Consider the following 26,312-nt stretch of genomic DNA (forward strand, 5'->3'; position numbering starts at 1 on the left):
TACATGCAATCAATAAAATGGATATATACACATGCATTTTTTTTCTCAATTAAGGATGAGAAAATAAAGCTACTTCAGGCAGCCACATCTAAAAGGCAGCACTATACAAGTTAACATTTGATTAAAACCAAACAAGTTTACCTGACACCAAAACATTTCCAAACCTTCACAGTAGTTGCTTTCAAACTTCTTCCTTACATAGGGAAGATGCCTCATTCCAAGCAGAAACTAGGTCTCACAGGGGGAGAGATCCTAGGGTGAGGGATGGGAGCATATCTGGTATTTCCCAACCCTGCCTCAACATAACATAATTTCTTACAGATATGATTTTCCCCTCTCCCCATCCTGACCATCTCTTCCTCCATCTTCTAGGTTGAGAATCACTACACCAAATTCAAATATCCAATAAAACATATTTGCAAATTAAGCTAAACAATAAATCATTCAAGATACTAAGAGAATTATTGAACTAGATCACTCAAATCAACTCTCTGCATACTTACAATGTAGTATTGTGGGAGACGGGTAAGTTTAATGAACAGCTTATTCTTAGAGAGGTTTCCAATAGGATGGGTTGAATAATTGGACAGCTGCAATGTTTCACTGCTTATTGTAGGCAAGTGTTTTATAGATTGCTTACAACGCTGTTGTCCAAGCCAAAACCTTAATTTAAAAGAGAGAATCCACATCACAAAATCAGACTTTTCAGATTGACTATGTGCCATCAGTTTATAAATAGATTATTAAATCCCACTAAGAAACCAATTAATTTGAAATTTAGCTGAACTAGTAAAAGGACACATGAACATCACGATGAACGTTTCTCTGGTTTGGTACTGGACTGTTGCTTCTAGTTCTAGCTTAAGAAGTTTAAACTGCGGGATGAATGATTTTGATTCGTTATAAAGGAGAACTAACCAGCGTTAAGGCTGACACACTATGTCAGTTTATTATAAGAGATGAAAGATTTCCTATTGTTTATAAGATAGCACAAGCTAGTCACAACACCCCTTATAAAATGCCTGAAGTGTCTATAAAACACACACACAAAAAAACACCCATAACAGTATTTCATTTCCCTGGTATCACTGAAGATACAGAGTCCCAGTTTTTATACTGCACATATAAAGTGATGAATATACCTAGCAGGTGCCAGAAAATGCTCCCCTCTCTCACTTAAGGCACCAGATTTCACTTTGATGCTTCTACTACAGTATTCCTCTCATTCCCTGCATTTGCTTTTCTATCTTTGAGGCTGGGATACCATATAATATGTGAAAAGGGGATAAAATGATTGGTGAACACAAACTCACTGATTCGCAATGAGACAACTTGGAAAACGAGGACAAATTTAGAAGCTTTTCACAGCAACATAACAATGCCACAAAATCCAAGTTCATCATCAGTAGGCTCACCAGGCTGAACAGGGTGTGGACCAGCTTGGGTCCTGTTGCATTTGTGTGCTGAGCTGCATGTGGTACAAAGCGTGTCCTAGTCATGCACAGTAAAACTATGTTTAATATATAACATGTTAAGGGCATTTTGTCAACTATTACCCAAAAAAATGTATCTGGAAACTGTTTTTTTACACCAAAAACAAATTTAACTACAACTTCACAGGATCAACTGCTAGAACTGGCTATTGATTATGGAATGAAAATAAATTTTGAAAATACATCAATACCTGCTTCATTGTGGATGACAGTGAAAAACGAATATCCTTTTTTTTTTTTTTTTTTGTCTTTTTAGGGCCACACCTGCAGCACATGGAGATTCCCAGGCTATGGGTCAAATCAGAACTGTAGCCACCAGCCTACACCACAGCCACAGCAACACCAGATCTGAGCCAGGTCTGTGACCTACACCACAGCTCATGGCAACGACGGATCTTTAACCTGCTGAGAGAGGCCAGGGATCCAACCTGTGTCCTCATGGATACTAGTCAGATTCGTTTCCACTGCGCCACAACAGGAACTCCTAAATCTGCTTTTAAATCTCTACTTCCAGTCTCATACCTTTGTGAGACTGGTATCTCCGCTATGTATGTTATTTTTTATTTTTATTTTTTTTTCATTTTGATTTTTTCATTTATTTTTATTTATTTATTTTTTTTGCCTTTTCTAGGGCCGCTCCCGCGGCATATGGAGGTTCCCAGGCTAGGGGTCTAATCGGAGCTGTGGCCACCGGCCTACAGCAAATCGGGATCCGAGCAGCGTCTGCAACCTACACCACAGCTCACGGCAATGCCGGATCCTTAACTCACTGAGCAAGGCCAGGGACTGAACTCGCAACCTCACGGTTCCTCGTTGGATTCATTAACCACTGAGCCACGACGAGAACTCCTGTATGTTATTTTTTAAAAACCAGAGAAACAGTTGAGATATACATTATCTCCTGTGATTAACATCATCATCAATCCAAGCTAGACAAGTTATGACAAACAAGAAAAAAGCTCACTTGTCACATTAAAAATTCTAAAAAAATCAGAAAGTCGCAAAAGCCTTGAACTTACCAATGTGTGTCTGTACTTAAACTCACACTATTTATAGGAAAGGTCCCCTGGTTGTCACTTATAATATAGTGCTTCTCATATGATCTTTCGTGAATGACCGGTTTATCATGGGACATTAATTTTTTTTGAGATGACTATTGAAATATAATTTATACAGCATAAATTTAAAAAACGTAAAATTCAACTGTTCTAAGTATACAGTTCATTGACTTGTAAATTTACTAAGTTTTGCAATCCTAACCACAATCTAGTTTTAGAACACTTAGAACATTTCCACTGCCTCAAAGAGATGCTCATTTACAGTTAATCCCCAGTCCCAGGCAACTGTGAATCTACTTTCTGCTGTGTAGATTGTCCTTTTCTGGACATTTTATATAAATGGAATCATAAAATGTGTGATCTGTCATGACCGCCTTCATTCACTTCACTTAGCATCCTGTTTCAGGATTCATCCATGTTGTAGCATGTATCAGTCCTTCTTTCCTTTTCATCGCCCGACTAACACTGCACTGTATGGATGGGCCACATTTTGTTTATCCATTGTCAGCTGATAGACACTTGGACTGTTTCCACTTCTTGGCTCTTATGAATAATGCCGCTATGCGTATCCACATGCAAGTATATGTGTGGACTTACATTTTCATTCCACTAGGAATGGAATTATTGGATCATACAGTAAATTCATGTTTCAGTTTTGTTTTGTTTTTTCAGTCTTTTGGGGGCCATGCCCTCTGCACATGGAGGCTCCAGGGCTAGGGGTTGAATCGGAGCTGTAGCTGCCGGCCTACACCACAGCCACAGCAACGCCAGATCTGAGCCGCGTCTGCGACCTACACCACAGCTCACGACAATGCTGGATCCTTAACCCACTGAGCGAGGCCAGGGATCGAACCCACGTCCTCATGGGTATTAATTGGGTTCGTTAACCCCGAGCCATGACAGGAACTCCTACGTTTAAGTTTTTAAAGAAGCTGCCATGGGTTCAATCTCTGGTCCCTCGCAGTGGGTTAAAGGACCTGGCATTGTCACAGCTGTGGCTCAGATTCAATCCCTGACCTGGGAACTTCCACATGCCACTGGTGGGGCCATAAAAAATTTAAAAAATAATAATAAAAAATAAATAACAATCACGCTGTGTTAATGAAAGTTATTCATGTCGAATTCCTCAAATATTTACAAAATCAGACTGGCAAAAGGAGTAGACCAGAAGTTCAAGAAACCAATAGATCCCCTGAACAGTCTAGCTCCTCATCCCCACTCCCCTGCCCTGTCATCTGCCAGTTTGCTTTTAATCTCTGACATTTATTTTATCCCTTGGAATTTTGTTTTATTGATTAAAAAAGAGCATCTGTTAAGAGCTGCCATAATGGTACCTTTGTGTACCAGGATGGTGATGAAACCTCAGAGAATTGTCTCTAGCTCCATTTTCAATTTTATTTGGTTTAACAGCTTGAAGCATTCAAAGGATTTTGAGACAAACTGAGTGATGGTATTAGAGAAGCCAAAAACGACTACTCTGATGACAAAGTGCCAGCAGGTAGATTCATACCATGAAGATTATCCTGGATAAGAACAAATATGACTCTACTGCAAAGAACACTGTATACAATAAAATTCATTGTGTAAGTGATCTAAAGAGCGCTTGTACAGGAGAAAATGTGGCAAGGAATCAAAGTTGAATGTCACACCTATATTTGCTCTAGAGGGGAAATCTGATATGAAGCACTGCCATCGTGGACCTATTCCAAGACAATTTAGATTCTAAGTACCCAAAGGTGCTCATGTTTCAGGTCGTTAACATTAGGATAGTGGCTGATCAAGAGTAATGACGGAGAAGAAAATATATCTTGTCAAAATAAGTTTCCATTTTTAGTCTCGAGCTAAATAAATAAGCTTACTTAAGTTGTTGAATCCAAGGGATGATCCGTTTCATGTCATCATTCACAGACTTCTCCATGTCATCCAGTGTGGCCTGGTCTATAGCATAAAGTACTTCATTAATTAATTGCTTACACAAGATAGCTAGGTAGCCCAAAATTTAAATGTTGTTTTAGGCAGAAAGTAATGTTATTTTTGAGTCAGAGAAGAACAAAGCTAAAAGCATCATTAGGCATAAGTTAACCTAATTTGTTTTCCCTCTTTAACATTTAGAGAGAGTTATAGTTAGGATAATTAATAGCAAATGTACATTGCAGGAAGAATAAGCAACAAATACATGAATTAGTTATTTGCCTGTATTTTAGTTCCCCAAATTCTTAGTCTAGTTCATATTTTAAACATGTATGTATTTAAAACCCATAGTATTACTACACTTAGAACCTTAAAAACTATGAAAACTATAAAACTCCATGAAAATGTTTATTAATTAAACACAAATGGTCTCTGGCATAAGCAAGAGCTGCTGGTTGAAGATTAGCTTGCTAAATAAGCAAGAGCTGTCAGCTAAAGATTAGTTTGCTACACATCACCTGGAATTTTTAATGACACTAAAAAATAATAATAGAATGTTGAGCAAAAAAGCAAAATATGAAATGATTTCAATTAAAGGAAAAAGTATAGAAAAAAATAAAAAGAGCACTGCTATGGCATGAATTGTATCCTACCCCCCCCATCCCGCTAATTCATTTGTTGAAATCCTAACTCCTCCTGTGAGGATGTTTAGAGGTGGAGCCTTTGAGAGATAATTAGGTTTCAATGAGGTCATGAGAGTGGGGCCCTCATTTAAGATTACTGCCTTTATAAAGGAGAGACACTAGAGAGCTCAGTACTCTCTTCCTGCCATGTGAGGACACAGCGAGAAGGCTGACAACTGTAAGCCAAGAGGAGAGCCCTCACCATAACTCGGTCACGCTGGCAAACCGATCTCAGACTGCCAACCTCCAGAACTGTGAGAAAATAAATTTCTGTTGTTTAAGCCACCCACTCTGTAGTTCACTGTTGTGGCAGCTTGAGCTGAGACAGGCATACATCCACTAAAAACAATGCTTGCCAACAGGTTAACTTTTTCACTTCGTCTCTCATTTTTACATGTTTAGTTTTTTTGTTTACCTTATGTATATGTACTATGTTAAACGTCAAGAAAACGGTTAAATAAAAAGTTCTGAAAAACCAACAACAACCGCCTAATGTGCTGCTTATCATTTAGCCATCATAAATGTGATGTGATTTAAAGTAATGAGGCCAGTTTTCTATGAGCAGTTCATAGGAAACGCTACCTTTATAGCCATACAATATAACCAGAAAGCCTTTTATTTTCATCAATATATCTAGCTTAATAGTAATTTCAAATGGCAAACGTGCTAATATATAGTCAAAAACACTGTTCTACTAGCAACACAAAAGACACTTAAGTTCCTAGTGTTTCATCATTTCCGAACTCCAACTTGGTAACAGAAAACGTTAGAAAGTAAACTTCAATTTCTACTGCGTTTAAGCCAGAAAATAATCCTTTTCTCTAGGATTTTGTACCCCAATTATCTGAGATATTTATACTGTCATAAATTTGTTCTTTAGCCATGAACAATTCCTTGCAGTCTTCTCCATGTTACCCAACTATGAGTGGTAACACAGTTAATATAAAAAAAGATCAGTCATCAACATTATTACATAAGAGAAAAAACATGAATGCACTTCGTATTGGGAAGTTTAACTTCTGTTACAAGAAAATCCAAAGTAGTGTTAAGATGGGCCCCAGGGACTAAACATCAGCTAGTTATTCCTTTCACACGTATGTTCTACACTGTTTATACCACCCCTCCCAATACCTAATGGCAAAAAATTTTTATTCTGCTTTGGTTAAAAATATTTTTCTTTACAGAGTGACTGTATCTTTTAGTAACTTACCAAGTCCATAAAGCATCAACTGGAACATTCCAGAATGCAAATCTACAAAAATGTGCAGACACTCCGAATTACCACAGGGCTCCAAGATGGGAACAACAAGAGCTGGAAGTGCAGTCTCTATAGAAGCTGAACAGTAAAGAATTAAGTTATATTTCTATCTGAGTATTTTCAAAATATATATATATATATATTTCTCAGTGAGTAGAAACGAACCAACTATCCTGATGTTAGAGGAAAAACATAATTTAGCTAAACTGGAATAGTACTATTAGGTAAATTAGCAGCTTAAAAGGAAGAATGTAATCTACAAGGTAACCTGAAACAAACACACCCATCTCAAATAGGACAGCAAAAGAGACCCTCCAAGATTCCTTTGAAGAGCTTAAAATAGCTAGTGAAAATTTAACCTCATCAGTGAGCTGAGTTCTTGTACTTCCACTCAGTAATAACCAGTGAGTTAATTTTAAGGATTTTCTTTTTGATATAAGGGGAAGAAAATCAATTGTTCCCCTTAATCCCACAAATTGGCATAATGAAATGTAGTAAAGCAGCAGCACTGAAAGCACACCATGTGCTGATCACACTGAGGAGCTGCAAAAGGAATATGCCCTTCTGGTCACCACAGTCCTCTAAAGCTATAGCACAGGAGAAAAGCAGGCAATGAGGCGTGGAAATGTAGGCTTAGCCTTTGACCAGGTGTGACCTCTCTGTCCTTTGTTAAACAAGAACAATGGTATCTTCCTGGCCATGCCATGGGTCCTTAGGAAGAAGTGACAAGCTTGTAAAGGTACTTTAACAAGTAAAGTGCTCAGTGATGTACACTATCTGTATTCCTTTATGAACCAAAGAAACGAACCAAACCCTCTTATTATGAATTGCTAATAATTAAAATGGGTGATGCTGCCACTGGTACTGTCTATACAAACAGATTAATAAAGCAAAAAGATTGCAGGAAACATATTTAATTAGATGAAAACAAATTGCTTTCAAGTATATCTAATACATATTTGCATACAAATGTCTAACATGCGGGCCCAGCAGCATTCACAACAAACAAAAAACAGCACAAAGGCACAAATGGGAATATCTTTTCAATATTCTATCATTCAGACAAGTGTGACAAATTAGTTCAAAACATGTTTTGCTGAAATTACTATGTTAATGTAACAAAAAATGCTTACAGACGTGAAGCAGAGTTGCTGATTTTTAAAACATATCTGTACTGTTTTAATTCCTAATGGGATAGGAATGTATTCTTTAAAGCAAAACCATTTTTAAAATGTAACAATGGAGTAAAACTAATTCTGACAACTGAGATAACTATGATTTCAAACTAACAAAACTGAATATTTTGAAGACAGGCATCAGAGAAGAATACAGAGAACATAGTCCAAAAGATAGAAGAAATTTTGACACATATTTTGTGACTGCCAATGTCTGTATTTTTCTTTACAGAGAATAAACATAAGGCCCTAAGCATTGAAAGGCAACAGGTTTGGGGAGTTCCCGTTGTGGCGAAGCCGAAACGAATCCAGCTAGTAACCATGAGGTTGTGGGTTCCATCCCTGGCCTCACTCAGTGGGTTAAGGATCCGGTGTTGCCATGAGCTGTGGTGTTGGTCGTAGACACGGCTCAGATCTGGCATTGCCGAGGCTGTGATGTAAGCTGGCAGCTGTAGCTCCAATTCAACCCTTAGCCTGGGAACCTCCATATGCCACAGGTGCGGCCCTAAAAAGCAAAAAAAAAAAAAAATGAACGAACGAACAGGTTTTAATGGAGTATATCCAAAATGAAGAAACTTACGAAGGGAGAATTAAAGGCTGTGCAAAATGACTGGGCTGCAGGCTACTTTTTCCTGCAGCAGGAATGTATACACGTCTTTTATTTCTCCCCATCTATCTATTTATTGAGGACAAGATGAGGAATGGACCAAGAGACAGCAAATAAAGTGAGAAGACTAAAGAGAAGCAACTAAGCCCAATGAGGAATGGCTGTGTGTGGCTCTCAGCTTCTGAACGGACCTCAAGGCCCAGCATCTGGTGCTGACAGAGCACAACCCAAGGCAGACGGCCCTGTGAAGGACTGAGTTACCTTCAGTGCCCTGCACTGCCTTTTTTGAACTTCACTCCAAGAGTCCTGCCTACTCTCCCGAGACATTCCCATTCCCATTTCCCTCCTTCAAGAACCACATTCTGTCTCCTGGGCTGTCCAAAATCTACTGTCTGTGCACTCCTCTAGCCCTCCCTTGAAATGCTCCATTCTCCAAGCTACTTGTTTCCTCGGCTTATTCCAGTGGGAGCTGGAAGAAAAGCCAGGAGATTAATCAAAGGCGCTTGCACTAAGGGATTCCCAGAACAGATAGAGCCCTTGGCCCCAGAAGAGGGTCTGACTAAAGCATGCTTTCCCATCACAAAAGGGATCAAGTAAGACTGCATAAAGAGTATAAATGCATGAACACGAATTTCAAAAACCAGTAAAGCATATGTCCTAAAAGGGTGGGTCAGCAAACCCTTCCCTATGGCAGGCCTCATTTACAGAAGTGTTCCAATGAAAGCAGGTCGGAGGGGCCCAACTCCACATGCAAGTACCTCTCTCTCCTTCAAAACAGTCTCCGAAGCACTTTTCTCTAACACTGAGGACTCTACCAGGGCTTGCAAACCACTACTGTAGTATACTCCCACTGGAGTGAGAGAACGAGGAAGAGCCGGGACCAACATCCTGGAATGTTAGGGGCCCAGAGAATTTAAGTGACTTGTTCAAGAGCACAAGAGTAGGCAAACCCCGATCTTCTGAATATTCAAGCGGTGATATCTCTACAAAATGCTGCTAAAGAAAAATCTTTGCAACTTTCTTGAACAGCACAAGAAACTCGTTAAACACATGCTTGGAGTCCATTTTTCAAAGTAATTTAAATATCCCCCGGGCAATTATATTGAAGGGTTTTTTATCTTACTAAGCCTTGTTCACAGATGATACTCAAGTAAACCAGAACCTATCAAAAAACACAAACCCTAATTTTCCAGAATCCCAATGAAATTTTAGAACTCTTTTTTTTTTTTTTTTTTTTTTTTTTGCTTTTTCTTAGGGCCACATAGGCAGCATATGGAAGTTCCTAGGCTAGGGTCGAATCAGAGCTACAGCTGCTGGCCTACACCACAGGCACAGCAATGCCTGGTCCGAGCTGTGTCTGCGACCTACACCACAGCTCAGGGCAAGGCGGATCCTTAGTCCACTGAGCGAGGCCAGGGATCGAACCCGCAACCTCGTGGTTACTAGTCGGATTTGTTTCCACTGCACCACAAGAGGAACTCCGAATTTTGCTATTTTGAAAAATTAGAAATAACTAAAACTAGAAAAATTAAGGTTGCAAAAAAACTGTAGGCACAAGGTAATCCTGGCCGAAAACAACTGGGGTAGGGATAGTAAATATGCTCATTAAGATCCTGTGAAACTATATTCCTAGAATGAAAGCACTTACTTTCTAAATGACTGACTGCTCCCTAAGAGCAGTATTCCTGCTGTGAATATACTAGGTAACCAGAAGATTTTTCACTAAGTGTGTATATTTGTATTTCTTATTATGAACCTTGTTAATGTATTAACCGTTCAAAAAAATTTTAAAAAGACAAGGGATAAATTTTGCTTCATTCAGAGGTCTATTTTATAAATAAATACACTAAATATTTACAAAGCTGCCTTAATCTTTCAGAAGAAGAACTAAAAGATCCATATTAAAATTTTAAAATAGCTTCCATTTCAATAGGAAAAAAAGTTTTAAGGAGAGTTGACATACATGTATTTTAAAAATAAGGTCAAGCTACACGAGAAAGAAGAAAGGGGAAAATCAGAATGGTAGATGATAAATTAAAATGCAGAATGCCCACCCTCTACAACAAAATCAGTATATCAGGGAAAAAAATCATTAAGAAAGACTCTTCACAAAATAAAAGTGGATACTAATTTAAACAAAAGAAAGACAGAAATGCCAATTTAAAAGAACCTACAGTTTTCATTGGCATTGAAGCCTCTAAGAATGGCCTTCAGTTCCTGGAGTTTCTGATGAGCCCGTGCATGGACACTGTCAATCAGGAGTTTTTCTATTGATAAATGATCAATCTGCATAAACAGAACAGAATTGTATGTGCAATTTAAACATTTTTATTTCAAAAGCCTGAGCAGAGATTATTGTGCTCCAAGATATTTCCTTTCAGAATCACACTGATTATTAACCAGTAAAAGAAAGCAAATTCAAAGTTAAAAAAAAAAAAAAAAAACTTTCATGGTACTGACAGCTTAAAGATCACATGTTTCTGGCAAGTATAGATCAAGACACTGCATGTATTGTTTATCACTGTGATTGAATGGCTGATCGTAATAAAACAAAAACTGTGATCTGATCTCAATTACAAAATTTGAAAGAACACCTTAAAGATTATACATTATAATATCAGATGTTAAAAAAACAACAAATTTACAAGCATAATATTCATTTAAAATAAGTTTCATAAAAGGTTTTAGGAACAATTAGGTATTTTAAAGAATTTGTGCTAAAAGTTAAAATGGTAAATCATATTCATGTAATCAAACCATTATTAAAATATATGGAGATCTTTTACCTTCATGGCTCTTTCTACTAATTTGGAATCAGAAGCTGGCAAAGGAGGATCATGAAAAATCTGTAAAGGCTTGGAGACATCATTCTCGTCAATTTTAATTGTAACTTTGTGAACAGATGCTGTCCCTGTTTTTCTCCCAAGAACCTGTTGACTACAGAGAAAAAAGAAATATGAAGAATTTTTTCCAACACAGTCTTTTAACTTCTGGAATAAAACAGACAGTCTATTGTGCATCTTATCCAGCCTAGAACATGGCAGGCCCTCACTGTTGGCTGAAGGAATATTAATATTAAGATAGCTATTCTGTAACCCAACACGGTATGATTTACTACATTAAAAAAACCAAAGACAGAATTTAAAAATAGAATACATGCATGCACACACACACACACACACACACACAAAATTCCCAAACAAAACGACCTATCTTTAACTGGTGTCTATTCACTTCTGATTCCTTTACAGAAAATGGGAATCAAGCAAAGTTCAAATGGGAAATAGAGGATTATAAAACAGCCTGATGCAGATTTTCCCAAAAAATCTCGCCCCAAATTTTTTAAAAGGCACAATTCAAAATGTAACACTGCAGTAAAACATTACACCCAATAATCTAACCTAATGGTTTTTCAAGCAATCTGGTATGAACTCAGAGTAATCTAGTCTTCTTTCCTTTTTTTTTTTTTTTTTTTTTTTTGGTCTTTTTAGCTTTTTAGGGCTGCACTCGCGGCATAAGGAAGTTCCCAGGCTAAGGGTCTAATCAGACCTACAGATGCTGGCCTATGCCACAGCAGATCTGAGCCACATCTGCGACCTACACCACAGCTCACGGCAACACCAGAGGATCCTGCACCCAGGGAGCGAGGCCAGGGATTGATCCTGCAACCTCATGGGTCCTAGTCAGATTCATTTCCACCGTGCCGCAATGGGAACTCCTAATCTTTTAAGAACAGTAGTTTTTAGTACAAACAGATAAATAGCTACATATTTAAAACATGCCATGTTCTAAGAAAAGTGTCAACTATGGATGTCTCATGTGGTTTATATGATGCCATGGGACTTTACCATACAAAATCATGCTAGAGGTGCCCTGCCGCTGGTTCATGGCAAATCAGATGTATGAGAGAAAAGGAGAAACAAAAAGTAGATTTACCGGCATAGCATGACCCCATCAGAATCGACTTTACTTACTTCCAAACTGAGAGGGAGAGGCACTTTCCTGCATGATACCTTTCCACCTGTACAAGGTCTCCCCACCGTTCTCGAATTAACATTAGAGTTTGGGAATGTAGCACTTCTAACTGAAGTGATAAGCAGAAAGAATCTGATGGATCTCGTTAAGCAAATCAAATATATTACTACAACGGCCAATGAAGTATAAGCAAACTTCATTTAACAAAAGCTCTGTTCCCCAAAATTTTGGTTATTATTATTTTTCCAATGACATATAAAAAGTGCTGCAATTTGTGACATCGTTTTGGAAAAGGTTTTATATTTAATTTCGAACCAATATAAACAATATAAGCTCCAGGCTGGCCCTTAATTTTATCATAGTTTAGAGAAAATGAGTAGACCAAATAGTACTATTTCTACCTCATCCCTTAAAATTTTTACCTGCAAAGTCAAGAGTAAAATTAAAAACTCAGTTTTTTATAGCCATATCGCTATTCTTTACACTGGCCAGTTCCCCTGCCCCATTTCTACCCAAAAGGGTGAGGGGAAGAGTTTAAGCTGCTATAGTTCAGGACTAGGGGCAAATGGAAATGTGTGTGTGTTGGGGGTAGGGAGACACAATTTAAAAAAAAAAACAAACAAATTCAGGGCTCAAATTCCAGAAGGATACGCAGGCAGTTGTACATGTCCTGAAGAGGTTTCTCATCAGCAAAGAGCCTAGATTGTACCAGTTGATGGATAAAGTTGATCTGCATACTATGAACCAAGGCTCGCCCATCTTCCATTGGCAGGAGAAAAAAAGGTGGTTAATCAGAAAAGGGTACAGATTGTGTCACAGACCAACTAAGGAAGAGTATATTCACTAACGATGAGTTTAAAAAAAAAAAAAAAGAACTGACATTATCTATGAAAACTAGAGAGTATTATACTAAAGACACTGAAACCTTTGCGGTCAGTAGGTAGTTATGATTATCATAAAATCTGCTTCAAATCACAGGATAAATACATTGCTAAACACATTTATCATTCTGTAAGAATGTTTCAATAGTATAAAATCATCAAACATTTAAATGAATACTTATGATTTAAATCGGTATTTATGATTTACCTCCTGTTTCCTTATCCTCAACTAGAATTTCCAGCTTGAGAAGACGCCATGGCACATCAGGGTCATCTCCCATCACGGTCAAGGTGGCTTCAAATTCTCCTTCAACTCGAAACTTCACCCGGCCATTTGCTTTTAGAAGAAGAAGAAGAAGTCCACTTTGCTAGAAAACGAGCAGCTGCCTGCTAACCTAAAACTTTCAGCCTTGCTCCCAAGAAATTTTAAATAGATTGAAGATTCTTTCATAAGTGTTCAAACAATACAGCGGTTCCGGCATAAACAGTAGCCAACTTCCAGGTCATCAAGAAACCAGAGGCAACTCTTCTAACATCAAGGAACAATATTTTCTTGAGGCTCAACTCTAGGACCTAGTCTTTCCTTCAGCCCCAGGCGATCTCACCCACTTCCCAGCTTCAAATATTATGTTTCTGGGTACTAAAGGGAAATGATATGGTACAAGTAATGGATTCAAACACCACCAAAATTGTAGGTCGAGACTTCATAAGGGCATTTGAAAATATTAAACCCCCAAAGCTGTTTGAAAAGTATTCTAACAACTCTTAAAAAATACCTTTCAGGTACATACCAACTGTAAGATTGGCTAACTGAGGAGGAAGATCTGTGGTTACAAGCCGATGTCTAAGAATCTGGTTCAGCTGGTGAAGTGTAGCCTGTTTCTCAACTTTGGTAATTGGATCTGGAGGAATAATTTTATCCTACAAAAAATTTAAGTGATTTAAAAATGATGTACAAAGAGACATAATTTTTACCGGTGCCTGTCCTAACATGGTATTTTCTTACTTTACCCACGAGGATCTCAACCCTCACTTCTGCAGTCTACACCCAGTAACACTGACCATTACCATAGTGCCAATGATTCCACCAGTTGCCCAGCTAAGACGGTAATGCAACACAATCTTCTTCATTCTCTATTTATGAAACCAACTTAATGTCACTAGACTGCCACCACTTCTTAGAAGTATAAAATACAATAGCACCACATCAGTAAACAACTACCACAACCAATTAAAAAAAAATGCTTCCATTACGATTTATGTTACTTAAAAATATTAAAATAGAGTGGTCTGCGTTAAAAAAAAAAAAGCTTCCAGGGAGTTCCCATCGTGGCTCAGTAGTTAATGAATCCGACTAGGAACCATGAGGTTGCAGGTGCGATCCCTGGCCTTGTTCAGTGGGTTAAAGATCTGACATTGCCATGAGCTGTGGTGTAGGTCGCAGACGCGGCTCAGATCCTACACTGCTGTGGCTGTGGTGTAGGCCGCGGCTACAGCTCTGATTCAACCCCTAGCCTGGGAACCTCCATATGCTGCAGGTGCGGCCCTAGAAAAGGCAAAAAAAAAAAAAAAAAAAAAAAAAAGGCCAAAAAAAAGTTAAAAAAATTTTTAAAAAAATTCCAAAAAGTAACTAGTGTGCCGTATTTTCATATCTGAACTAGATGTTTACTTATATTTGCAAATCTCTTCACCCTCACATAAATAAATAGTTCATTTTGATAGCTACTCACACCCTGGTTCCAATTTATTTCAACCCCCCCATTTTAATTATAGAGAAAAAAGCAAACTACATGAAATATTTATATTTAAAATATAGAACTTTTTTTGGGGGGGTGGGGGGCTACTTATGAATACTGCAGCATCCAATGCCACAGCCTTCAACTTTTGGGAGGGTGGAGGAAGAATGCACTTACCCTGATGCAAGTTGGCAGCCGGGGGTAAGACCCAGTAGTTAGGACATCAATAGCATATGGGATGGCAAAACTAGGCAGGCGCGCGTGGACCAGAGCATCTCTAGCTAACGAGGCCAGACGATCAGCAGTGTCCACAAACAGGATGGCTTGCTGATCTAAGAAGCTCGAGATCATCTTTAAAGCAAAGGGTAAATGTATTAAGCTTCCTTGAAAACTAGCCACTTTTCACTTCAAATATCATTTATTGATTCCAAAGAAAACTCTGAGAGAAAAAAGATTTTCTATTTCAAAATATCTCAGCAAAAAATTTCCCAGTAAGAAAAAATATTTTTAAAACCAGTAATTTTCTATCAATTTAAGTAAAAGGTTTCCCAATTCATTTCTCCATGCTTAACATTACACATACATATAACACGTTAGGAAAAATACATAGAATAAAATGCTTTTTGTCTTATAAGACTTCAAGAGCTGACTAGTAAAAAAGCATGGGCTCCTGGACCCAGAGTGCCTTGGTTTCAATTTTAATTCTGCAACGTACTAGCCCTATAACCTTGGGCAAGTTACTTAATCTCTCGTGCCTCAGTTTTTTCACCATAAAATGGAGATGAATTCCACACGCTCATAAAGTTGTTCTGAGGATTAAGAGTTTATGCATATTAGACCTTTAGAACAGTGCCTAGAACACATAAAACAGTAAACATTGCCCATTATGAGATCTTCAGGCCCAATACAGCAATCCTTTCCATCAGTTCTCTACTCAATGCATTTCATAAGTGCACCTGAACTAGCAGAGTTCATCATGAAGCTGAAAACTACTTCTTGAAACATTTCTCTTCTACTTCTATTGTGGAACAATAGTCTCTCACGTCCTTCAAACAGGGGAAGCCCATCCTACCTTAAAGCTGAACATTCCAAGTCACTTCAATTAGTCTTCACACCTCCCAATTCCTGACTCACCAGCCCTATTCCACTGCCTGGAAATGCTCCAGTTTATCAGTGATCAACTTAAAATATGGTATCCAGAGTTAAAACCACATCACACCCCCCCAATGCCCTACATTTTCTCAGTATTCCCACATTCATTTTATGATCTGATTTTTCACAACTGTAGGAAATAGACACAACCAGATCATTACTATCATCTTAGAGATGACACTATTGAGGCTGAGATTAAGATACTTGCTTAAAGATGGTCAATAATCAGAGAAGCTGGAACCAAAAAAATTTTTTTTCTCGCTCTTCAGTTAGACCAGCATAGCCCAGTAGAAGCACTACCTTCTGTGACCATTAAAATGGAATTCTGGAGTTCCCGTCGTGGCTCGGTGGTTAACGAATCCAACTAGGAACCATGAGGTTTTGGGTTCGATCCCTGGCCTTGCTCAATGGGTTAAGGATCCAGCATCACCGTGAGCTGTGGTCTAGATTGCAGATGCAGCTCGGATCCCACGTGGCTGTGGCTGTGGTGTAGGCTGGCGGCTACAGCTCCGATTCGACCCCTAGCCTGGGAACCTCCATATGCCATGGGATCGGCCCTAGAAAAGGCAAAAAGACAAAAATAAATAAATAAATAAATAAATAAATAAATAAATAAAATGGAATTCTATCAATGTCACCAACACGAACTTATCAGCAGCCATGACACTGCTAACATACAGTAAGCCTGATTACCTGAGCAAAAGATCTTGATTCTGTGCATGAATCTCTATCAAGCAAGAGATTCTGCTTTCCCATCCTGAACCTAAAGCATGACTGTAATCTGATTTTAACATACTTGAAATCATTTTGAACCCTGCTTCTCTCAATTTCTGTATTGGTTTTTACTCAGATTTAGGTCATCCCTAGTCTCCTTAAACTCAGGACACTTATTAGACCAAAGCCAAGGCCAAGAAATACTAAAGATTTCGCTCCAGGAAGATATGCATCAACCCTAGTGGGATGCCACAGCTTATCCAGCCCACATCATTCCACCTTACGTGTGGGTAATTACTCAAACTAATTAATCAACTCTAAAGTAGGTTGCTCGACTCAAAATACACTAGCTCCAGCTACCTTTCCTGACTTAGAAATCAAATTAATGAAGATAAAGGTTTAGAGTTACTTATTAGCGAATCCATATAGATCCCCAATGATCATCATGTTCTTCTTTCTTTCAAGTACTCACATACCAGCTGTTACTGTGATTAATAATAATCTTTAAAATTTAGCAGAGCACCAAATAGACACTTCTCAAGGAAAAGATACAAATGGCCAAAAGTATATGAAAAGATGTTCAGTATCATTAGTCATTAGAGAAATGCAAATAAAAAAATCACAAGGAAGTACCACTTCACACCTACCAGGGTGGCTAGAATCAAAATGTCTGACAGGAGTTCCCATCATGGCTCAGTGGTTAACGAATCCAACTAAGAACCATGAGGTTGCGGGTTTGATCCCTGCCCTTGCTCAGTGGGTTAAGGATCCGGCATTGCCTCGAGCTGTGGTGTAGGTCACAGACGTGGCTCGGATCCTGCATTGCTGTGGCTGTGGTGTAGGCCGGCAGCTACAGCTCCGATTGGACCCCTAGCCTGGGAACCTCCATATGCCGCGGGAGCGGCCCAAGAAATAGCAACAACAACAACAAAAGACAAAAGACAAAAAAAAAAAAAAAAAAAAAAAGTCTGACAATAACGAGTGCTGACATGGAGCAACTGAAACCCTCTTAACATTGCTGGTGGGAATGTAAAACGGTATAGCCATTTTGGAAACAGTCTGGCAGTTCCTCAAATGATTAAATGCAGAGTTACCAATGACCCAGCCATTCAACTCCTAGGTATATACCCAAGAGAAAGGAAAACACATGCCCACACAGAAACCTGTATATAAATACTTATAGCAACATTATTCATAATAGCCCAAGACTGGAAACAACCCACAAGGCAATTAACGGATGAATGGATAAACAAAATGTAGTAGATCCATACAATTGGGCTATAAAAATGAAGTACTGATACATGGTACAATATGGATGCCCCTTGAAAGTATTATGCTAAATGAAAGAAGCCAATCACAAAAGATCATATACTATGATTCCATTTTTTATGAAATGTTCAGAACAGGCATATCTATAGACAGCTGTGGTTGCTTAGGGTTGGGAGGGGTAACTGGGGTGACAGTTAAAGGGTAAAGGTTTCCTTCTGAGGTGATGAAAACGTTCTAAAATTGTGGTGATGGCTGCATATATCTGTGACTACATTAAAAACCACTGAATTGTATACTTTAAATGGGTAGATGGTATGCTATGTGAATTATATCTCAAAGTTGCTTTTAAAAAAGCTCTAGGAGGAAAGAGATCTTTTCTTTTCTTAGCTAAAACAGTATCCAGACTGTATAAACTGTACGTTTATACACACAGCTAAACACATAATACGTCTGGCATGGCCAAAGATCATTATCTGTAAGAACCTCTAATGAGACTAAATAACCAGTAGGTTGAGAACCTAGTCAAAACGTGAATAATCCTCTAATTTTCCAGCCAATGGACTTTATCCCTGACAAAAACACATCTGTATCTATAGTCACACAACAAAAATACTGAAACTTTATATAAGTTCAATAAGAGACTTTATTCAGAATGTGACTTATTGGAACAGCCAATTCAAAGAACTAATAGGAGGAGTTCCCATCGTGGCATAGCAGAAACGAATCCGACTACGAACCGTAACGTTACGGGTTTGATCTCTGGCATCGCTCAGTGGGTTAAGGATCTGGCGTTGCCGTGAGTTGCGAGCTGTGGTGTAAGTCCAGATGCAGCTCAGATCCCACATTGCTGTGGCTGTGGCATAGGCTGGCAGCTGTACCCCTAGCCTTGGGTGCGGCCCTAAAAAGCAAAACAAAACAAAAAAACTAATAGGAAAATACTATACTATGAATTAATGAATGATGAATGCATTATGGCTCAATATCAAAACCTAGAGTTTTGGATTTTGCCTGATAGTATTTTATCAACATACAGCTCAGTAGTATTAAACAGGTAATTTAAACACCCATGGTATAATTAGGGATTTAACACTAGATTTGAAAAACTGAACACTTGGGATTTTATATACTTCAGTAATACCTAACGCTTCACTAAAAGGTTGAGTATCTTTAGGAAAAGACTACCCCAAATTAACTAATTATTGAAAAGAAACCTTAGGCTTTTCAGAAATACTATACACCATGCTTCTTCGTTCCAGCCAAAATAGATTCATTAGACTTGGTGCCCAAATTTCCAAAACAATAAAATGAATTATAAACTTCCTGGTAACTAAGCTTGGGAAAAGCCTGTTTATTAATAGCAAAAACTATTTTTTGGATAATGCTTTACGGTATATAAAAGACTTTCTGTCTACAAACTTTAATTTACCAAGCATATCAACAAACAGTAGATGAATAAAAGGACTTTTTCCCCATAGAGAAAACTCAACATACGGTATAGAATATCCTCCTCCTTTGATCAATATTATATAGAAGGACAGTATCAGCTTATTCCTAGAGACAAAGATCTATGGCTAGCAATGCGTCTTCTTTTAACTTTCAGAAAACATATTATTCTAGAATTTTAAATTCTCAACTTCTTCATAACTTTTTTCCTTTGACTTCAGCAATTTTCAAATAAGCTTTATGTCTAATGATAAGAGAGCCAAGGAAACTGAGGATAGAAAATGCACTGGGCTAAAATTGAGATGTTAGAAAACCACATGCAGAAACACAACTGTGCTGCAGATTTCTTTCTGAAGTGAAATTTTACGGAATATGTAAATTCCAATAGATTTGCAAATAATATTACTATAAAAATATTTCAACTTAGCTTGTCAAGATGCAAAAAAATATATTATAATACCTCTATATGGGGTAGCTGCTAATCTTAAATTACCCAGGAAGCCTGATAAATTTAGAATTAAAAAATGACTTGAATATAATTTAACCAATGTATGTTGTTTTTGTGCTTTCACCTATAAAGACTGATAAAGTTTTTTTTTATGGCTACACTTGCGGCACATGGAAGTTCAAAGGCTAGGTGTTGAATTGGAGCCGCAGCTACTGGCCTACACCACAGCCACGGCAATGCTGGATCTAAGCCACATCTTCGACCTACACCACAGCTCGCAGCAACGCTGGATCCTTAACGCACTGAGTGAAACCAGGGATTGAACCCGAATCCTCACAGACACTATGTCAGGTTCCTAACCTGTTGAGCCACAACAGGAACTCCAAGACTGATAAAATTTTTAAATGTCCTTACATAACAGAATAAGAAAAAAAAAAAAAAAACCTGAGCATCAGTGGCAAGCTTACTCAGAGAATCTATCCCCTTTCCCCCACTTTCCAAATATAATTGGCAGCGGCTAGAAGGCTACTTGGCTTCGTAGAGCTGAGCCTGGAAAACCGACCTCAATTAAAGTGGATAAATACTCTCATTACTTTAGAACTTGATTCCTTTTATTATAATTACTCTACCCTTTCCAATATGAACTTCATTCTCCTCATTAGAAGTGACTGACCCCATTAGAAGTAAAACAGGAGGGTGTAATTTTGCCTTTTTTTTTTTTTTTTTTTTAAGGGCTGCACCTGTGGCCCATGGATGTTCCCAGGCTGGGGGTTGAATTGGAGCTGCAGCTGCTGGCCTACACCACAACCCCGGGGATCTGATCTGTGTCTGTGACCTACACCACAGCTCAAGGCAACGCCAGATTCTTAACCCACTAAGCAAGGCCAGGGATCCAACCCGCATCCTCATGGATACTCCTCGGGTTCGTTACCACTGAGCCACGACAGGAACTCCTAGGAGGGCATAATTTTGTGTCTCACCTGTTGACACCCTATCATCCTCCCCAAGTTATAATGGCAATTGGCTAACACAAGATCCCTACTGATGTTTTTCCTCCTTAACACTTTTTGAACATAGCTTAAAAAACAAATTGGGGAGGAGGGGCACATTTTAGCATTTTTGGTATATACTTCACTACAGGTTACTCCTTTGAATTCAAAAGAACGCCTCAGCAGTCAAAAGACTTTTTGAAGGCAGCGACTATGCCTCATTTAAGTCTCCATTCACCATATCCTATACCCTGGGCACAATAAAGGTTTGGAGAGTCAATAAATGAATAAACAAAGGGACAGATAAACATCATCAGCTCTGTGGCTTTGAAGAAGCCATTTAACGTCTGGGAACCTTATTTCCTCACCTGTAAAACAAGAAGAGAATAATGACTGCCATTCTCAAAGGGCTGTCAAGAAATCAATAGGCATTTCAGCTCTGTGCTATAATGAACACTGCTTGGAAGGGGAAAAAATTAACAGGCAAAATGTAAGGGAACATTTTGCAAACCCTAAGGAACCATATAAATGTAAACTAACCATCGTCCCCCTTTAGGTGCAGTCCCATTTTTAATGTCTTCTAGTATAAAGATGTCTCCAGATAAGGCCCATTTTTTTTTTTTTCTGATCAGGTGTCCATAAACAAATACTAAGTTTCTACAGATATATATGGCACATTATCATACAGAAATATGATTATTCACATAAGCAATGTTTCTCCAAACATATCAGCAGATATAAGTTAAAGCTAAAATTAGAAACTATGCCTTTTACAAGGTAACATTCCAAAAAGTTATTTTATGTAAAGTAAAATCAAAAGTTTAACTCACCGCACATTTTTCCACTTTGCCAGCATTATTAGCCCATTTTACTAAAGCTAATAATCGAACAAAGAGTTGGCGTGTCCGGCCAGCAAACTGCACTATTTCTATTTTCCTTTAAAATAAAATGAAACAACTCAATGAACCAACATATATGAAGGAGTATTTCACAATTTATTTCATCAGAGCTAAAATATGAATCCATCTTTGTTTATAACCATTACAATAAAATGAACCACCTAAAATATTTATCTAAATATGAATTATCGTCACATTTTGTATACCACTTACATATGCTATATTTTCTACCTCAGAGTAGTAAATCCGGTAGACCGTTTAAGCAATGAATCATACTTTAAAATTAATTTTATATTGCAATGAGAGTTGTTTACTAAAATACACTAAATTCACAAATATAAAATTACTATGAAGAAGTTAACTGGATCACAAAGAGGACCAAATTATGCTTTGAAATTGAAATTATGAACTATGAATTAGTAACCTTTTTGGTAAAAGAAAGGAAGTGAAATAGCTAACTGTATTATTTCTACAAAAGCAGGGGGCCATTTCCCATTTTACAAGAGCATGATTTTAAAAACTGAAGAATTAAAGAGCTTAACCGTGTGGCTCTTTACCAAACTTATTTCAGTGACCAACTTAAATATTACATTATCCAAGCAAAGTTAACGGAGGTACTAAAAAGTAAAAGCTAAAAGGTTTGTCCATATCGACGTTTATGTTATATCCACTACAATGCTTTTTCTCTCAATACTCATCAGTATTTTCATCATCTCCTCATAAAGCCTTCAAAGCTTTACATTGCCAATCAGTGTGTTAGCTGGACGGCTCAACTTCATGTCAGCTACAAAACTGATAATCAGACCTTTCATGGCTGACCTTGAAACGCATAAAAAAATGTTCAACAGGCCAGGACTGATAACAGGCCCCACAAGACGCTAACCTCCCTGCAAGTAGACTTTGACGTGTTAATCTTAATACAGCTATTCAATTCTTATGCAGCCAACCCACATCTCTGCGTCTCACCACCAGCAACACCGTGATGCAACAGACCAAAAGGAAAGTTGCTGCTGAAGCGCAATCCTGACTGAAGACGAAAGAGTCTAGCTCCCAGTGAGAGCACACATAGTCCACAAACCAGCTGAAAGGCGTCCTGACGGTTCCGCCAGCAATATGATTATTGGCAGCATAAAGAGAAGAACCGAGGACACAGATGCAATGATGACTCTTTGCCAGTGTCTGCGAAGCATCCTTAGAGATAAAACAAGCAGAGAGCATCAAGGCGAGACTGGGACGCAGCAGAAGTGTTAAAGATCACCCCAGCACTAGGATCCTGGCAACAGCTAAGCAACAGCAACTCCTCAGCAACAGCTTTACAGAGGATGTGAGGTCTCCTCTTCCTTCCCAGAGCAAACGTGTTTGTGTATTACTCATTCTGTTTGCCAAGTGAGCTCCTTTACTAGAAAGGAGACGTCCCCCTTTGTAAGCTACTTCCACACGGCTTTTTTCTTGACACCACCCTGTCTCAAGTGATAGGCAGCAGGAGTTGGTTTTCCAAGGCCCAGTTTCCCTTCCTACCCAAGAGTGGACAGAAGAAATCCTGATGTTCATTTCCTTCCTTTAAAACAGACCAGCCAAACCATTAACACATGCTTCAATGATCTCTTGCCTCTCTCTCTCTTCAATCTATGTCTAATTCTAACAGAAAGGTCACTGGGGGTGGGGGTGGAGGTGGAGCATTGTCGCTAATAAATGCTAAAATCCACCCGAGTGACTTGGTATTTAAAAAACGATCAGGAGTTCCCGTCGTGGCGCAGTGGTTAACGAATCCGACTAGGAACCATGAGGTTGTGGGTTCAATCCCTGCCCTTGCTCAGTGGGTTAAAGATCCGGCGTTGCCGTGAGCTGTGGTGTAGGTTGCAGACGCGGCTCGGATCCCACGTTGCTGTGGCTCTGGTGTAGGCTGGTGGCTACAGCTCCGATTAGCCCCCTAGCCTGGGAAACTCCATATGCCGTGGGATCGGCCCTAGAAATGGCAAAAAGACAAAAAAAAAAAAGATCAACCAAGGAGCATAAGCAATCAAGGAGCTTATACTGCAGCCAGTTTAAAATCTCCATCATCTGATTTCTCTGAAACCTTAATTTATCTTGTTCCTTTGGCCTATGGAAACATACAAGCATGCCGTTATGTCTTAAGCCCCGAACTCCAAATAAATCAAAAGTCTCTTAAATATAAACCAGCAAGAGCAGTAGGTAAGTGTCCATTCTCCAAAGATATCTAATAGCATCATTGTGGCAGATGGTAAATCAGCAGCCAGCTTTCTAAAGTCAGTCTCTTCCTCAGCATTCTCCACTTAGTTCTGTATCTTCTACATCTTCCTATCCCCCTCAGGTACTTGACCTGGTGAGTAAGTCAATAAAAGTTTCTGGAACAGAAGGTCCAGAGCTGGACTCATACCAAGAATTGTCAAGGATGAGGAAATTACACTTCCCAGGGCGCCTTAAACAAACGGTGTGAAAAGTCATCCTAGGCTCTCTGGGCCTACATTTCTGGCCCACAGCCCTATCACCCACACATACACATATTTCTCCCCACACTCTCACACTCATAGATATGTCAACACAGACATAGATTTAAGGTTTTGTTCATACTCACCTTTCCACATCAGATTTCCTTGGCAGTCTGGGAAGAAAAAAAAGAAATTGACCAAATGTATGCACACCTTCATCAAAATACAATAATAGTCTTTACTTTCACTCTATAAAATACTTTGGTATTTCAGGAGTTCCCGTCGTGGCGCAGTGGTTAACGAATCCGACTAGGAACCATGAGGTTGCGGGTTCGGTCCCTGCCCTTGCTCAGTGGGTTAACGATCCGGCGTTGCCGTGAGCTGTGGTGTAGGTTGCAGACGCGGCTCGGATCCCGCGTTGCTGTGGCTCTGGCGTAGGCCGGGGGCTACAGCTCCGATTCAACCCCTAGCCTGGGAATCTCCATATGCCGCCGGAGCGGCCCAAGAAATAGCAACAACAACAAAAAGACAAAAAAAAAAAAAATACTTTGGTATTTCAGAAAAACTGGATAAATATCCAATACAAGCTTATGTGGCTCCCTATTCTTTTTCATTTTTATGAGTTCCAGCAATATAGTTTATAAAGGAAAAATTAACAAAGGAACATTCCTTTCCATTCAAAGTGCTTCAAAAGATACTGCACGAACTTCAAACATTTAAAAAGCCCAAGTCTTACATTAGCACAATATATCATAGAGAATCAGAGAAAATATTCTTTTAAGGCCAATATGTGGAAAAGAGTATGGAGAATCCTCAGAAAACTAAAAATAGAATTACCATTTGATCCAGCAATCCCACTCCTGGGCATCTATCCAGAGAAAACCATGACTCGAAAAGATACATGCACTCCAGTGTTCACTGCAGCACTATATACAATAGCCTAGACATGGAAACAACGTAAATGTCCACCCACAGAGCAGTGGATCAAGAAGATGTGGTACATACACACAATGGAAGATGACTCAGCCATTAAAAGCAAAGAAATAATGGCATTTGCAGTAACATGCTTGGACCTAGAAATAATCACGCTAAGTGAAGTCAGACAGTGAGACACCAGCATCATATGCTATCACTTACATGTGAAATCTAAAAAAAGGACACAATGAACTTCTTTGCAGAACAGATACTGACTCACAGTCTTCGAAAAACTTACGGATTCCAAAGGAGACAGGTTGGGGGTGGGGGGATGCACTGGGGGTTTGGGATGGAAATGCTATAAAACTGGGTTGTGATGCCCACTGTACAACTATAAATGTAATAAATTCATTGAATAGCAAAAAAATTATGAGTTTTGAATTTCATGAACAGCTTTACATCTATCGTTGACATAGTTTTACTTCTTTATTCTGTTAACATAGTAAACTATATTAATTTGTCTTTTAATTTTAAATCACTGAGTTATGTTTCTGGGTTAACCTCAAACTGATTATTTTACACGTTGCCTAATTCATTTTGTACTGTTTTAGTTCAGGTTATTTTATTTATATTCATACACTAAATTTATTTATAAATTTTAAAAAAAGACCAAAATGGCCATGGATGCCAGGTTCAGCTTAATTGCCAGCCTCCCCATATTCAACGGAACCTTGCTTCCAAGCACTAATCTTGCCACATTTGTTATGGTGGCCAAAACTGGAAGCTAAGTACACAAAAGGGTCAGTGTCAGCCAAGGGCTGTACAGTAATTATGATGTCGCCTGGTTAGATGTAAATAATTACTTTTAAACAGCTCTGGTAAAGTTTCGATCTCTTTTTTTGCCAGTTCTCCAGTACTGATAGCCAGCAACCAATGTCACCCCTTTCTCTGATAAATTACATCATTTAACACTCTCGAATCCAACTGATGCTTAGAAAGATCTGATGTGCTTCCTGAAGTGCCACATTCTGTAAACCTCCATCCCATGGTCCAAGACTCAACAACCTGAACTCTAAAGCCTCCCCTACATCTAATCCGTTCTTGAAGAACGCACACTGAGCTGCTTCGACGCTCTTCTCCTGTCCACATGCCACAGGCGCAGAAAAACTAAAACCACCTCCAGATTCAAGGCACAGGAGGCGGGAGTACTATTCAAAAGAGCTCTGGCTTATAGTTTCCTACAATGCTTAGGGTAG

At 38.7% G+C, this 26,312-nt stretch overlaps 1 protein-coding gene across 2 annotated transcripts in view; it reads right to left on the reverse strand.

Moving 5' to 3' along the window:
* MED14 (mediator complex subunit 14) overlaps nucleotides 1–26,312 on the reverse strand; it is a 70,781-nt gene that overhangs the window by 40,441 nt on the left and 4,028 nt on the right. For both annotated transcript variants that reach the window (XM_021080844.1, XM_003135025.5), the window contains exons 2-13: nucleotides 24,288–24,314; nucleotides 21,623–21,728; nucleotides 14,955–15,128; nucleotides 13,833–13,962; nucleotides 13,250–13,378; nucleotides 12,812–12,919; nucleotides 12,160–12,292; nucleotides 10,972–11,122; nucleotides 10,360–10,471; nucleotides 6,356–6,481; nucleotides 4,411–4,489; nucleotides 504–663 (exon numbers count right to left, since the gene is read on the reverse strand). In XM_021080844.1, coding sequence (XP_020936503.1) covers nucleotides 504–663; nucleotides 4,411–4,489; nucleotides 6,356–6,481; nucleotides 10,360–10,471; nucleotides 10,972–11,122; nucleotides 12,160–12,292; nucleotides 12,812–12,919; nucleotides 13,250–13,378; nucleotides 13,833–13,962; nucleotides 14,955–15,128; nucleotides 21,623–21,728; nucleotides 24,288–24,314 — 1,435 coding nt within the window. The remainder of the gene's footprint in view (nucleotides 1–503; nucleotides 664–4,410; nucleotides 4,490–6,355; nucleotides 6,482–10,359; nucleotides 10,472–10,971; nucleotides 11,123–12,159; nucleotides 12,293–12,811; nucleotides 12,920–13,249; nucleotides 13,379–13,832; nucleotides 13,963–14,954; nucleotides 15,129–21,622; nucleotides 21,729–24,287; nucleotides 24,315–26,312) is intronic.

This window comes from Sus scrofa, chromosome X, assembly GCF_000003025.6.
Source record: "Sus scrofa isolate TJ Tabasco breed Duroc chromosome X, Sscrofa11.1, whole genome shotgun sequence".
Classification (NCBI taxonomy): domain Eukaryota; kingdom Metazoa; phylum Chordata; class Mammalia; order Artiodactyla; family Suidae; genus Sus; species Sus scrofa.